The following is a 14,976-nucleotide window of genomic DNA, read 5'->3' as shown; positions in this document are numbered from 1 at the left end:
GCCTGTCAGGATGGGGAACGTTTTTTCTCCACCACAAGGCTCAGGGAACCTGGAGTCCTCCCTTCAGATCAATGTTCTGGAGATAAGGGCAGTGTATCTAGCCCTCAAGGCGTTCCATCGGTGGCTCGAGGGCAGGCAGATCCGCATACAGTCGGACAACGCCACGGCGGTTGCGTACATCAACCACCAGGGCGGCACTCGCAGTCGTCTAGCCTTCCAAGAAGTCCGGCGGATTCTGCTGTGGGCGGAGGCCACAGCCTCCACCATCTCCGCGGTTCACATTCCGGGCGTAGAAAACTGGGAAGCAGACTTCCTCAGTCGCCAGGGCATGGACGCGGGGGAATGGTCTCTCCACCCGGACGTGTTTCAAGAGATCGGTTGCCGCTGGGGAACGCCGGACGTCGATCTCATGGCGTCTTGGCACAACAACAAGGTCCCGGCATTCATGGCACGGTCTCAGGACCGCAGAGCTCTGGCGGCGGACGCCTTAGTTCAGGATTGGTCGCAGTTTCAACTGCCTTATGTATTCCCTTTTCGGGCAATGCTGCCCAGAGGGTTGCGCAAGATCAGGTCCGACTGCCGCCGCGCCATTCTTGTCGCTCCAGATTGGCCGAGGCGATCGTGGTACCCCGATCTGTGGCATCTCACGGTGGGGCAACCGTGGGCGCTCCCAGACCGACCAGACTTGCTATCTCAAGGGCCATTTTTCCATCTGAATTCTGCGGCCCTCAACCTGAGTGTGTGGCCACTATGAGACAGGCCAGGAAACCAACGTCAGCCAAGATCTGTCACAGAACTTGGAGGATCTTCTTAGCCTGGTGCTCTGAGAGGGGGTTTACCCCCTGGCCGTTTGCCTTACCCAGTTTTCTTTCCTTCCTTCAATCGGGATTGGACAAGGGTTGTCTCTCGGCTCTCTCTGAGGTCAAGTCTCGGCGCTTTCCGTGTTTTTTCAAAAGCATCTAGCCAGGCTTCCGCAGGTCCGCACGTTCCTGCAGGGAGTTTGCCACATAGTCCCACCTTACAAGCGTCCGCTGGAACCCTGGGATCTCAACATGGTTCTACAGGCTCTTCAAAAACCACCTTTTGAGCCGCTGTGGGATGTCGCTCTATCACGTCTTTCGCAGAAGGTGGCATTTCTAGTGGCGGTTACTTCACTCCGTAGAGTGTCAGAGCTTGCAGCGCTGTCATGTAAAGGCCTTTTCCTGGTATTTCACCAGGATAAGGTGGTTCGGCATCCGGTCCCGGACTTTCTCCCTAAGGTGGTGTCCACTTTTCATCTCAATCAGGATATCTCCTTACCTTCATTTTGCTCTCATCCAATTCACCAATATGAAAAGGATTTGCATTTGTTAGATCTAGTGAGAGCACTCCGGATCTACGTGTCTCGCACGGCGCCATTGCGCCGCTCTGATGCGCTCTTTGTCCTTGTCGCTGGCCAGCGTAAGGGGTCGCAGGCTTCCAAGTCAACCTTGGCTCGGTGGATCAAGGAACCGATTTTTGAAGCCTGCCGTTCTTCTGGGCTTCCGATTCCTTCAGGGCTGAAAGCCCATTCTACCGGAGCCGTGGGTGCGTCCTGGGCATTGCGGCACCAGGCTAAGGCTCAGCAGGTGTGTCAGGCGGCTACCTGGTCGAGCCTGCACACTTTCACGAAACACTATCAGGTGCATGCCTATGCTTCAGCAGATGCCAGCCTAGGTAGGCGAGTCCTTCAGGCGGCGGTTGCCCACCTGTAAGAGGGGGCCGTTTTCGGCTCTTTTTATCGAGGTATTCTTTTACCCACCCAGGGACTGCTTTTGGACGTCCCAATTGTCTGGGTCTCCCAATGGAGCGACAAAGAAGAAGGGATTTTTGTTTACTTACCGTAAATTCCTTTTTTTTTTCTAGCTCCTATTGGGAGACCCAGCACCCGCCCCTGTGCCCTTCGGGCTGTTGTTCTTTTGTGTACACATGTTGTTCATGTTGAATTGTTCTTTTGGTTCATGGTTTCAGTTCTCCGAACATCCTTCGGATTGAATTTACCTTAGACCAATTTAGAAGTTTCCTCCTTCCTGCTTTGGCACCAAAACTGATGGACCCGTGATGCACGGGAGGGTGTATAGGCAGAGGGGAGGGGTTACACTTTTTAAAGTGTAATACTTTGTGTGGCCTCCAGAGGCAGTAGCTATACACCAAATTGTCTGGGTCTCCCAATAGGAGCTAGAAGAAAAGGAATTTACGGTAAGTAAACAAAATTCCCTTCTTTTCCACTGATAGTTCCACTCCTGGTTTTGGCTACAAATACTGAGGTAAAAAAAACTCACCAAATACTCAATGTGTGCATGTGGTTTTAATGTTATCACATACTTTGATAGCAGATATAGATCCAGAGCATTGAGCAATGCAGCTCTAGTCTCCCAGCACTGTCATGTCTTATATTATGAATGACAACGCTGGCACAATGCGATAACATTTGTCACATACGCTGCCAGGTACCGGTGCATCTCACTAATTAGAATATCATCAAAGAATTAATTTATTTCAGTAATTCAATACAACAGGGAAACACATAAGGGTAAGACGCTTCTATTGGGTCATGAGGTGCTTGACACAAGCAATGTGACACTTGTAGTCCATGTCCTGGATACGTCTGTGTGTGGTAGCTCTTGAGGCACTGACTCCAGCCGCATTCCCCTCTTTGTGAATCTCCCCCACATTTTTGAATGGCTTTTTCTTAACAATTTATCAAGGCTGCAGTTATCCCGGTTGCTTGTGCACGTTTTTCTACCACACTTTTTCCTTCCACTCAAGCTTACATTAATATGCTTGTATACGGCACTCTGTGAACAGCCAGCGTCTTTAGCAATGACCTTTTGTGGTTTGCCCACCTTGTGGAGTGTGTCAATGACTGTCTTCTGGACATCTGTCAAGTCCAGCAGTCTTCCCCATAATTGTGTACCCTACTGAACCAGACTAAGGGACCATTTTAAATGCGTAGGAAGCCTTTGAATGTGTTTTGTGTTAATTATTCTAATTTTCTGAGATAATGACTTCTGGGTTTTCATTGACTGTAAGCCATAATCGTCAACATTAACAGAAATAAACACTTGAAATAAATCCCTCTGTGTGTAATGACTATAATATATATGAATAGATCCATCTGTGTGTAATCACTCTATATAATATATAGGAATAGATCACTCTGTGTGTAATGACTCTATATAATATATAGAAATAGATCCCTCTGTGTGTAATGACTCTATAGAATATATAGGAATAGATCCCTCTGTGTATATGACTTTATATAATATATAGAAATAGATCCTTCTGTGTGGAATGACTCTATATAATAGGAATAGAACCCTCTATGTGTAATGACTATAATATAGAGGAATAGAGCCCTCTGTGTGTAATGACTCTATAATATATAGGAATAGAGCCCTCTGTGTGTAATGACTCTATATAATATATGCGTTTCCTTTTATGTATTGAATTACTGAAATTAACATTTTCATGGTATTCTAATTTATTGAGATGCACTAGTATCTGGAGGAAAGATTCAGAGTGAGTATGTAGATCACGCTGGAAAAGCCAGTTTTACATTTTATCTCAATATGTAGTAGGTATAATAATATTAGCAAATGCCTCCAATTAGAAATGTAGTATAAGTCCCCTGATTCATTATGTCTTACCTCATGTGCAGGACATTGCAGCTTAGGTATCCATGGTTACGACCACTAACCGTCACTGAGTGGTCGTAACCAAGGATATCTAAGCTGCAATGCCCTGCACATGAGGTAAATACATGGATATATCAGGAGAACTATACTACATTTCTAATTGGAGGTATTTAATATTTTTCCTACACCTACTGCATATTGGGATAGGATCCCTTTAAGCTTGTTTGTCTTTATTTTTCCGCCCTTTCCTCAGATTTCGTTGAAGCTGAAGACGTTTACTCTCAGGCCCTTCTGAAGTGCCCGGCCTTTTACCAGAAAGAGAGAGCCATTCTATATTCTAACCGAGCGGCTGCCAGAATAAAGCAGGTAAATAGAAATTCTCATATTGTAAAGTTATGGCCGAGACTATGAATTAGGCCTAAGCCATACAGCATGAAAATCGGACCGAGTGGAATGCGATAAAACATCGCACTCCACTCGGACCAATATTAGCCTGTGTGTCAGCGCACATGAGCGATTATTTTCTCGGCCCCAATCGGACCAAGAAAACAATCGCAGCGTGCTGCAGGTGTAATGAGAGTCTTGTTTTTCTCGAACCTATTCAAGTCAATGGAGCGAGAGAAAAATCGCACTGCACTCGCAGTACACCGGTGTACCGCGAGTGCAGGGCGAGAATGGTAATAGCCGGCTACGGAGGAGAGAGGCAGAGAAATCCGGCCCTCGCCTCCTCCAGCGCCGGCGCTCAGTCGCAGTGACACTCTGCTCCTGCCATGCTGCCAGCGTGAGCCGAGTGTCAAATGAGGATCGCATTAGTCCCCGTGTGGTCCCGGCCTAAAAGGGGCACCGAGTGTACAAGGAGAGGATGATTCATGGGGGGCGCTCTGCACTCTTGGTCACCTGGTTTGCAGGAAAAAAAATGTGAAGGAGCCCAATATTTTAAGGATTCGGGTCATATATTCTAGTGCAGGGGTCCGCATCTTTAGAAACGTTGGCGTGGATCACTAACGTAATGTGAACAGGGCCTTACATTGGTAACAGTGAGAAGAGCTATCCTTCTACTCTGAGCAGACTATGGCCATCTTACCGTATGTTACAGCTGGTGGCTCCAGGAGTGGACAGCTGCAGGTCCGATTGTTTTGTGATTGTGAGACCCTTTCAATGTAAATACTGGGGGGGCGTGTATTTAAACAGTCTAAAAGTTTAGTTGTAGTAACCGGCTTCTTATATACTTTATATACTTCACAGGACAAGACAGAACCTGCTATAACGGACTGTACAAAAGGCATGTATGCTCCATTTACCTACTTTACCCCTGTCTGATAGTGAATTTATATATATACTAGCTGTACTACCCGGGTTAATAACTGCTGTTAACAAAATAGAATGTATTAGCAAAAATGTATTCTGCACACAAACACCACAAAACAAATAGATATAAATGTAATTATTAAATTGTTGCCTATATTAACCAATCAGAACTTAATTAACTGTAGCAAAATAGAAGCTAAGCTGTGATTGGTTGCTATTGGCAGCCTGATAAATCTCCAGGCAACAGAAAGCCCTCCCCCTGACAGTATATATTAGCTCACACATACACATATAGACAGGTCATGTGACTGACAGCTGCCGTATTTCCTATGTGGTACATTTGTTGTTCTTGTAGTTTGGTTATTAATCAGATTTTTATTTTTGAAGGATAATACCAGACTTGTGTGTGTTTAGGGCGATTATGTGGTGAGGTTGGTGTATGTGTGGTGAGATGTGTGCTGAGGGTGGTATATGTGTTCAAGCACGTGGTAGTGTGTGGCGCATTGTGTGTGTGTGTGTTCATATCCCTGAGTGTGGTGAGTATCCCATGTCGGGGCCCCACCTTAGTAACTGTACGGTATATACTCTTTGGCACCATCGCTCTCATTCTTTAAGTCCCCCTTGTTCACATCTGGCAGCTGTCAATTTGCCCCCAACACTTTTCGTTCATTTCACTTTTTCCCCATTGTGTAGATAGGGGCAAAATTGATTGGTAAATTGGAACGCGTGGGGTTAAAAATTTCGCCTCACAACATAGCACCCTGCGCTGCCCGGGATAGTAACTGTCTGTTTCTTTCCCATTCTCTGTCTGTCTCCCTCTCTGTCTCTTTCCCTGTCTGTCTCTTTCCCTCTCTTTCCCTGTCTCTTTGTGTCTGTCTCTTTCCCTGGCTGCATTGTGACACACCAACATTCCATATAAGGGCGTGGCTGCGCATTCTTCTGAAGTTCTGGCTGCACTGTGGCTCCCAGCTCCATTTACTTTAATGGAGGCTGTAGCTGCGACAGTGCAGATGCCAATCCCGGACATATACACACATTCAGCTTTATATATTAGATTGTTTATTATCCTCTTAATGACCGCCATTATATGCTTTTATGACACTTATAAAGGGGCCGCAATCCTCAGTTCTGCTCATTTTCGGTGCTGAGGGTAGAGTATAATAGCTTTACCCTTCCCCCAATGGGCAAAATTGAGCAGTTATCAGCTGTATATTATGGTGACACCCTGCTGCATTGGTCATGATCGGTTTTGGCACATTTGTTTAACCAACTAGATGCTGCTTTTAGTTAATAGCAATCATGGGCCTCAAGAGTTCCCATAGCTCTGATCTCTTAGATGATCTGTTAGACCCTGCCATAAGTAGGGTCTAACAGGCTGCGTCAGTGTAAAACTGACCGGTCTCATGCACTGCAGTACATAAGTATTGGATGAGATCAGCAAGCAAGAGTGCCTAAGTTGCAGTTAGCGGCCACATGTTTGACATTATTAGGCTATGTTCCCACGGGACAACGTACCCGCGGACTTTGCCGCAGGATTACCGCAGCTGCTGCCCGGAATCCGCAGCTATCTATTGCTGCGGGATTCAAGCATTTTTGTTGCGGGACAGGTGTGGAAATACCTGCGGACATTCCACCCTGTATCTCCATAGTGTAGGAGCGGGAATTCCGCAGATATTTCCGCATTAATGATTGACATGCAGTTACGTGCGGCTGCGGGAAATCCACAGCATTTTCCGCAGCCGCACATACCGCAGCAGTGATACAGCACTCGCCAAATGCCATAGGATAACATAGGGAGTGTCTGTACTTGCGTAAACCTGCGGATTTATCTGGAAAATCCAAATAAATCCGCTGGTTTCCGCTGCAAAATCCGCGGGTACGTTGTCTCGTACGCACATAGCCTTATGGTGGGGGGAGAGCCCAATTAACACTTTCTGGGGTGCATGTCTGCACAATATTTGCAATTTTCACTCTGTAACATCCACTGTGTGCTGATATCTAGAAAATACCTGTTGGGCCATAATAATATCCAAACCTGTAGGTGAATATGAAGGGTATAGGTTCCAAAATGGGGGTCAACTCTTTTTTTTAGAGAAGATGGTCGCATAGTATAAATTCATACGGCTGAGGCTTGTATAGGGCGCCAGGTACTTGTGATACACGGTGTCCAGCCTAAAGCCTATTGATGACGTCCATACTATTAGATCTGGCAGCTGCCCAGCACTTTGAGGTCCCCCCCCCCCCCCAGGACGAACACCCCAATACACCCAGCCAACACTAAAGGGCCTGATTGCAACCTGAAAAAGATGAAAAATGTACATTAAAAAAGTTGTATAAATTACATGAGGTATTGGTGAACATTTTGGCCAAAATACAGAAGATTGCAACCCACGTCCAGGGTCCTCATTGTCTGGCGAGTCCCTAAACTAAAACTAAAGGCAACCTACCAAATTACATAAAAATAATAATAAAAAAGGGACATGTAAGATTTAAAAAAATGGGGCTTGGTCATTCTGGTCTCCGTTACTAACTGGTTATTTATTTTTTTTTTATGTTTGTTTATTTTATTTTTTTTTATAATTTTCTTGTCTGCAGCAATTGGGTTAAATCCTGACTACATCCGTGCGCTGCTGAGGAGGGCTGAGCTCTACGAGAAGACGGACAAGCTGGACGAGGCTCTGGCCGATTACAAATCAGCCCTAGAAAAAGACTTGTCCTGTCCACAAGCCAAAGAGGCCTGCATGGTAAGGGGCACGCACGGCCGTCATCGAAATAAGACGATCAGGGGGGTTTCTATAGTAAAGGTTCAGTTCCACTTGCGATTTTCACGGACAAGTGCAATCCAATAAAACATCAGATTGCACTCGCACAAGTGTTAGGGTATGTGCGCACGTTGCTTTTTACCTGCTTTTTACCTGCTTTTTTGCTGCTTTTTCTTCTGCGCTGTTTAATGCCAAAATGGATGTGTTCTTCTATTCAAGCAAAGTCTATGGGAATTTGGGTTTCTTGTTCACACTATGTTGTTCAAAATGCTGCCTTTTTGTGGCAGAACTTTGGTCAAAAACTCAGCTTTGCAGTGCAAAACCCAAATGGCAAAAACAATTGACATGTTGCTTCTTTGAAAAGTTGAGTTTTTGACCAAAGTTCTGCCACAAAAAGGCAGCATTTTGAACAACATAGTGTGAACAAGAAACCCAAATTCCCATAGACTTTGCTTGAATAGAAGAACACATCCATTTTGGCATTAAACAGCGCAGAAGAAAAAGCAGCAAAAAAGCAGGTAAAAAGCAGGTAAAAAGCAACGTGCGCACATACCCTAAATCAGGCAGTGCCCATCTGCTATTTTTTTCCTCAACTCTAATCATGCTGAAGATCAAATCGCAGCATGCTGCGTAGATATACAGTACAGACCAAAAGTTTGGACACACCTCATTCAAAGAGTTTTCTTTATTTTCATGACTGAAAATTGTAGATTCACATTGAAGGCATCAAAACTATGAATTAGCACATGTGGAATGAAATACTTAACAAAAGAATGCGAAACAGCTGAAAATATATGTCTTATATTCTAGGTTCTTCAAAGTAGCCACCTTTTGCTTTGATTACTGCTTTGCACACTCTTGGCATTCTCTTGATGAGCTTCAAGAGGTCATCACCGGAAATGGTCTTCACTTCACAGGTGTGCCCTGTCAGGTTTAATAAGTGGTATTTCTTACCTTATAAATGGGGTTGGGACCATCATTTTTGTTGTGCAGAAGTCTGGTGGATACACAGCTGATAGTCCTACTGAAGAGACTGTTAGCTGCTTTTTCTTTGTCGCTCCATTGGGAGACCCAGACAATTGGGTGTATAGCTTCTGCCTCCGGAGGCCACACAAAGTATTACACTTAAAAGTGTAAAGCCCCTCCCCTTCTGCCTATACACCCCCCCGTGCATCACTGGCTCCTCAGTTTTTATGCTTTGTGCGAAGGAGGCACACATGCACGCATAGCTCCACAATTTAGTCAGCAGCAGCTGCTGACTATATCGGATGGAAGAAAAGAGGGCCCATAACAGGGCCCCCGGCATGCTCCCTTCTCACCCCACTCTGGTCGGCGGTGCTGTTAAGGTTGAGGTACCCATTGCGGGTACATAGGCAGGAGCCACATGCTGTTTTCCTTCCCCATCCCTTAAGGGCTCTGGGTGAAGTGGGATCCTAATTGGTCTCCAGGCACTGGGACCGTGCTCCCTCCGCAGCCCCTGGGGAATCTGCTGGACAGGAGCCGGGTATCGTCAGGGACAAGGCCCTGCTACTGTGAGGTACTCTGTGTCCCCTTGGGGACGGCGCATGGAGCGCTTGTGTTATACACGCTGCAGCACTGCTGGGTGTGTTAGTGCGCCGGGACTACCGCGCTGACCGCGCTTGTTTGCCGGCCGCGCTTATAACTTTAGTCCCCGGCTTCTGCGGCCTATTACCGCATACTCCCGCCCCTGGACCTGCCAGTCAGGGGAAGGGCGGGACGCTGCACTGGACGTCAGCGCTGAGGGCTGGAGCATACTTTGTATCCTCCTCCCCCCTCACTGAGCACAGTGGGGCACCAGATTCCCGCACTTTCTAGGGCACGCCCACGGCCCCCTCCTTCTCACAGAACGCCGGCAGCCATTCCTGTCAGCACTTCTGACGCTGGAGAGGAGAGACAACACGGCGCTGGGAGGCCCAGGCAGGGAATCTGGTGGTCACACAACCGCTTTGGGCGGTCGGTAAGCCGCACCTGTTACTAGGTGCTGGCCCCCCTGGGTGCCGAAGTGTGTGTATATATATATATATATATATGCTTATATGCTATACGTTTACTCTGTACGGTCGCACTGTTGGTTTTTGGCTATATACCCTCCCGGATTGTACTCAGAGGAGACAACAGCATGTCGTCCGCAAAAAGCAAGGGTGCCAAAGCACAGGCTTACTTTGCAACCTGTACCTCATGTGCGGCTATGCTACCGGCAGGTTCCACCTACCCTCATTGTGTGCAATGCTCGGCCCCTGTGGCACTTACTCAGCCGGAGCCTCTGCCACTGGTGGCCCAGGTGGAACCACCTGCTACCACTGTTCAGGTGACAGGGACGGAGTTTGCAGTATTCGCTGACAAACTTTGAGTCTATGGATAAATGGTCTGCTAAGATACTAGAAGCCTTGCAGTCCAGACCGGTAACACAGGCCCCGGGCACTGTTGAATCATTGACCCCAGGCCCCCCTCGGTTGGAGCAGCAAAGTGCTCCTGGGGTGACGCATAGGTCCCAGGGTGAGGTCTCCGACACGGACCGCAGTCCCAGACCGCCTAAGCGGGCTCGCTGGGAGCTTCCCTCGACTTCATCACACTGCTCAGGGTCTAAGCAAGAGGACTCTCTAGAGGATGAAGCGGAGGTGGCAGATCAGGATTCTGATCCTGAGGCCGCTCTCAACCTAGATACACCTGAAGGAGACGCCATAGTGAATGACCTTATAGCGTCCATCAATCAGGTGTTGGATCTTTCTCCCCCAGCTCCTCCAATTGAGGAGTCCGCTTCTCAGCAGGAGAAATTCCGTTTTAGGTTTCCCAAGCGTACAATGAGTACGTTTCTGGATCACTCTGACTTCAGAGAGGCAGTCCAGAAACACCGAGCTTGTCCAGATGAGCGCTTTTCTAAGCGCCTTAAGGACACACGTTATCCCTTCCCCCCTGCCTTTGTCAAGGGTTGGGCTCAGTGTCCCAAGGTGGATCCTCCAGTCTCCAGACTGGCGGCTAGATCCATAGTTGCAGTGTAAGATGGGGCTTCACTCAAAGATGGCACTGACAGACAGATGGAGCTCTGGTTGAAATCCATCTATGAAGCTATCGGCGCGTCCTTTGCTCCGGCATTCGCAGCCGTATGGGCACTCCAAGCTATCTCAGCTTGTCACTCGCAGATTAATGCAGTCACACGTGCCTCTGCTCCGCAGGTGGTGTCCTTAACCTCTCAGGCGTCGGCGTTTGCGTCCTACGCCATTAATGCTGTCCTGGACTCTGCGAGCCGTACGGCGGTAGCATCCGCCAATTCGGTGGCAGTCCGCAGGGCCATGTGGCTACGTGAATGGAAGGCAGACTCTGCTTCCAAAAAGTTCTTAACCGGTTTGCCATTTTCTGGCGACCGCCTGTTTGGTGAGCGATTGGATGAAATCATTAAACAATCCAAGGGAAAGGACTCATCCTTACCCCAGTCCAAACCAAACAGACCTCAACAACGGAAGGTACAATCGCGGTTTCGGTCCTTTCGGCCCGCGAGCAGGTCTCAATTCTCCTCGTCCAACAGGCCACAGAAGGGTCATAGGAACTCCGATTCATGGCGGTCTAAGTCACGTCCTAAAAAGACCGCCGGAGGAACCGCTCCCAAAGCGGCCTCCTCATGACTTTCGGCCTCTTCAAACCGCATCCTCGGTCGGTGGCAGGCTCTCCCGCTTTTGCGACGCCTGGCTGCCACAGGTACAAGACCGTTGGGTGAGAGACATTCTGTCTCACGGTTACAGGATAGAGTTCAGCTCTCGTCCTCTGACTCGATTCTTCAGAACATCTCCGCCCCCCGAGCGAGCCGATGCTCTTCTTCAGGCGGTGAGCACTCTGAAGGCAGGAGTGGTGATCCCTGTTCCTCTTCAGCAACAGGGTCACGGTTTTTACTCCAACTTGTTTGTGGTGCCAAAAAAGGACGGATCTTTCCGTCCTGTTCTGGACCTAAAACTGCTCAACAAACACGTAAAAACCAGGCGGTTCCGGATGGAATCGCTCCGCTCCGTCATCGCCTCAATGTCCCAAGGAGACTTCCTAGCATCAATCGACATCAAAGATGCTTATCTCCACGTACCGATTGCACCAGAGCATCAGCGCTTCCTGCGTTTCGCCATAGGGGACGAACACTTTCAGTTCGTGGCACTGCCTTTCGGCCTGGCGACAGCCCCACGGGTTTTCACCAAGGTCATCGCAACAGTGGTAGCAGTCCTACACTCTCAGGGACACTCGGTGATCCCTTACTTAGACGATCTTCTTGTCAAGGCCCCCTCTCAGGTGGCATGCCAACACAGCCTGAACATTGCTCTGGAGATCGGGTGGATCATCAATTTCCCAAAGTCAAATCTGACACCGGCCCAATCACTGACATATCTCGGCATGGAGTTTCATACTCTCTCAGCGATAGTGAAGCTTCCGCTGGACAAACAGCGTTCACTACAGACAGGGGTGCAATCTCTCCTTCAAGGCCAGTCACACCCCTTGAGGCGCCTCATGCACTTCCTAGGGAAGATGGTGGCAGCAATGGAGGCAGTTCCTTTTGCGCAGTTTCATCTGCGTCCACTTCAATGGGACATTCTCCGCAAATGGGACAGGAAGTCGACGTCCCTCGACAGGAACGTCTCCCTTTCTCAGGCAGCCAAAGCCTCCCTTCGGTGGTGGCTTCTTCCCACTTCATTGTCGAAGGGGAAATCCTTCCTACCCCCATCCTGGGCGGTGGTCACGACGGACGCGAGTCTGTCAGGGTGGGGAGCGGTCTTTCTCCACCACAGGGCTCAGGGTACCTGGACTCAGCCAGAGTCCTCCCTTCAGATCAATGTTCTGGAGATAAGGGCAGTGTATCTTGCCCTAAAGGCGTTCCAGCCGTGGCTGGAAGGCAAGCAGATCCGAATTCAGTCAGACAACTCCACCGCGGTGGCATACATCAACCACCAAGGCGGAACACGCAGTCGGCAAGCCTTCCAGGAAGTCCGGCGGATTCTGCTGTGGGTGGAAGCCACAGCCTCCACCATATCCGCAGTTCACATCCCGGGCGTAGAAAACTGGGAAGCAGACTTTCTCAGTCGCCAGGGCATGGACGCAGGGGAATGGTCCCTTCACCCGGACGTGTTTCAAGAGATCTGTTGCCGCTGGGGGATGCCGGACGTCGACCTAATGGCGTCCCGGCACAACAACAAGGTCCCGGCATTCATGGCACGGTCTCAAGATCACAGAGCTCTGGCGGCAGACGCATTAGTTCAGGATTGGTCGCAGTTTCAACTCCCTTATGTGTTTCCTCCTCTGGCACTGTTGCCCAGAGTGTTACGCAAGATCAGGTCCGACTGCCGCCGCGCCATCCTCGTCGCTCCAGACTGGCCGAGGAGGTCGTGGTACCCGGATCTGTGGCATCTCACGGTGGGCCAACCGTGGGCACTACCAGACCGACCAGACTTGCTGTCTCAAGGGCCGTTTTTCCATCTGAATTCTGCGGCCCTCAACCTGACTGTGTGGCCATTGAGTCCTGGATCCTAGCGTCTTCAGGGTTATCTCAAGAGGTTATTGCCACTATGAGACAGGCCAGGAAACCAACGTCCGCCAAGATCTACCACAGGACGTGGAGGATATTCTTATCCTGGTGCTCTGATCAGGGTTTTACTCCCTGGCCATTTGCCTTGCCCACTTTTCTTTCCTTCCTTCAATCCGGATTGGAAAAGGGTTTGTCGCTCGGCTCCCTTAAGGGACAAGTCTCAGCGCTCTCTGTGTTTTTTTCAGAAGCGCCTAGCCAGGCTTCCACAGGTACGCACGTCCCTGCAGGGGGTTTGTCACATAGTCCCTCCTTACAAGCGTCCGTTAGAACCCTGGGATCTGAACAGGGTGCTGATGGTTCTTCAGAAACCACCATTCGAGCCAATGAAGGATATTTCTCTTTCACGCCTTTCGCAGAAAGTGGTCTTCCTAGTAGCAGTCACATCACTTCGGAGAGTGTCTGAGCTAGCAGCGCTGTCATGCAAAGCCCCTTTCCTGGTGTTTCACCAGGACAAGGTGGTTCTGCGTCCGGTTCCGGAATTTCTCCCTAAGGTGGTATCCCCTTTTCATCTCAATCAGGATATCTCCTTACCTTCTTTTTGTCCTCATCCAGTTCACCAATGTGAAAAGGATTTGCACTTGTTAGATCTGGTGAGAGCACTCAGACTCTACATTTCTCGTACGGCGCCCCTGCGCCGCTCGGATGCACTCTTTGTCCTTGTCGCTGGCCAGCGTAAAGGGTCACAGGCTTCCAAATCAACCCTGGCTCGGTGGATCAAGGAACCAATTCTCGAAGCCTACCGTTCTTCTGGGCTTTCGGTTCCCTCAGGGCTGAAGGCCCATTCTACCAGAGCCGTGGGTGCGTCCTGGGCTTTGCGGCACCAGGCTACGGCTCAGCAGGTGTGTCAGGCGGCTACCTGGTCGAGCCTGCACACTTTCACGAAATACTATCAGGTGCATACCTATGCTTCGGCAGATGCCAGCCTAGGTAGGCGAGTCCTTCAGGCGGCGGTTGCCCACCTGTAGGAAGGGGCCGTTTTACGGCTCTATTACGAGGTATTATTTTACCCACCCAGGGACTGCTTTTGGAAGTCCCAATTGTCTGGGTCTCCCAATGGAGCGACAAAGAAGAAGGGAATTTTGTTTACTTACCGTAAATTCCTTTTCTTCTAGCTCCAATTGGGAGACCCAGCACCCGCCCCTGTTCCCTTCGGGCTGTTGTCCTTTGTGTACACATGTTGTTCGTGTTGAATGGTTTTCAGTTCTCCGAACTTCCTTCGGATTGAATTTACTTTAGACCAATTTATAAGTTTCCTCCTTCCTGCTTTTGCACCAAAACTGAGGAGCCCGTGATGCACGGGGGGGTGTATAGGCAGAAGGGGAGGGGCTTTACACTTTTAAGTGTAATACTTTGTGTGGCCTCCGGAGGCAGAAGCTATACACCCAATTGTCTGGGTCTCCCAATTGGAGCTAGAAGAAAAGGAATTTACGGTAAGTAAACAAAATTCCCTTCTTTTCTTGCCATAATACAAATTCTAAGTAAAGAAAAATGAGTGGCCATCATTACTTTAAGAAATGAAGGTCAGTCAGTCCAAAAAATTGGGAAAACTTTGAATGTGTCCCCAAGTGCAGTGGCAAAAACCATCAAACGCTATAAAGAAACTGGCTCACATGAGGCCCGCCTCAGGAAAGGAAGACTAAGAGTCACCTCTGCTGCGGAGGATAAGTTTATC

General features: G+C 48.9%; 1 protein-coding gene across 1 annotated transcript in view; it reads left to right on the top strand.

The window, feature by feature from the left end:
- Window positions 1-14,976, top strand: part of TTC1 (tetratricopeptide repeat domain 1) — a 46,939-nt gene that overhangs the window by 29,400 nt on the left and 2,563 nt on the right. Inside the window, exons 3-5 of the mRNA XM_075342211.1 lie at window positions 3,910-4,022; window positions 4,902-4,938; window positions 7,560-7,708. Of these exons, the coding sequence (XP_075198326.1) occupies window positions 3,910-4,022; window positions 4,902-4,938; window positions 7,560-7,708 (299 nt within the window). The remainder of the gene's footprint in view (window positions 1-3,909; window positions 4,023-4,901; window positions 4,939-7,559; window positions 7,709-14,976) is intronic.

Source organism: Anomaloglossus baeobatrachus, chromosome 4, assembly GCF_048569485.1.
Source record: "Anomaloglossus baeobatrachus isolate aAnoBae1 chromosome 4, aAnoBae1.hap1, whole genome shotgun sequence".
Classification (NCBI taxonomy): domain Eukaryota; kingdom Metazoa; phylum Chordata; class Amphibia; order Anura; family Aromobatidae; genus Anomaloglossus; species Anomaloglossus baeobatrachus.
This window is presented reverse-complemented; position numbering and strand designations above follow the sequence as displayed.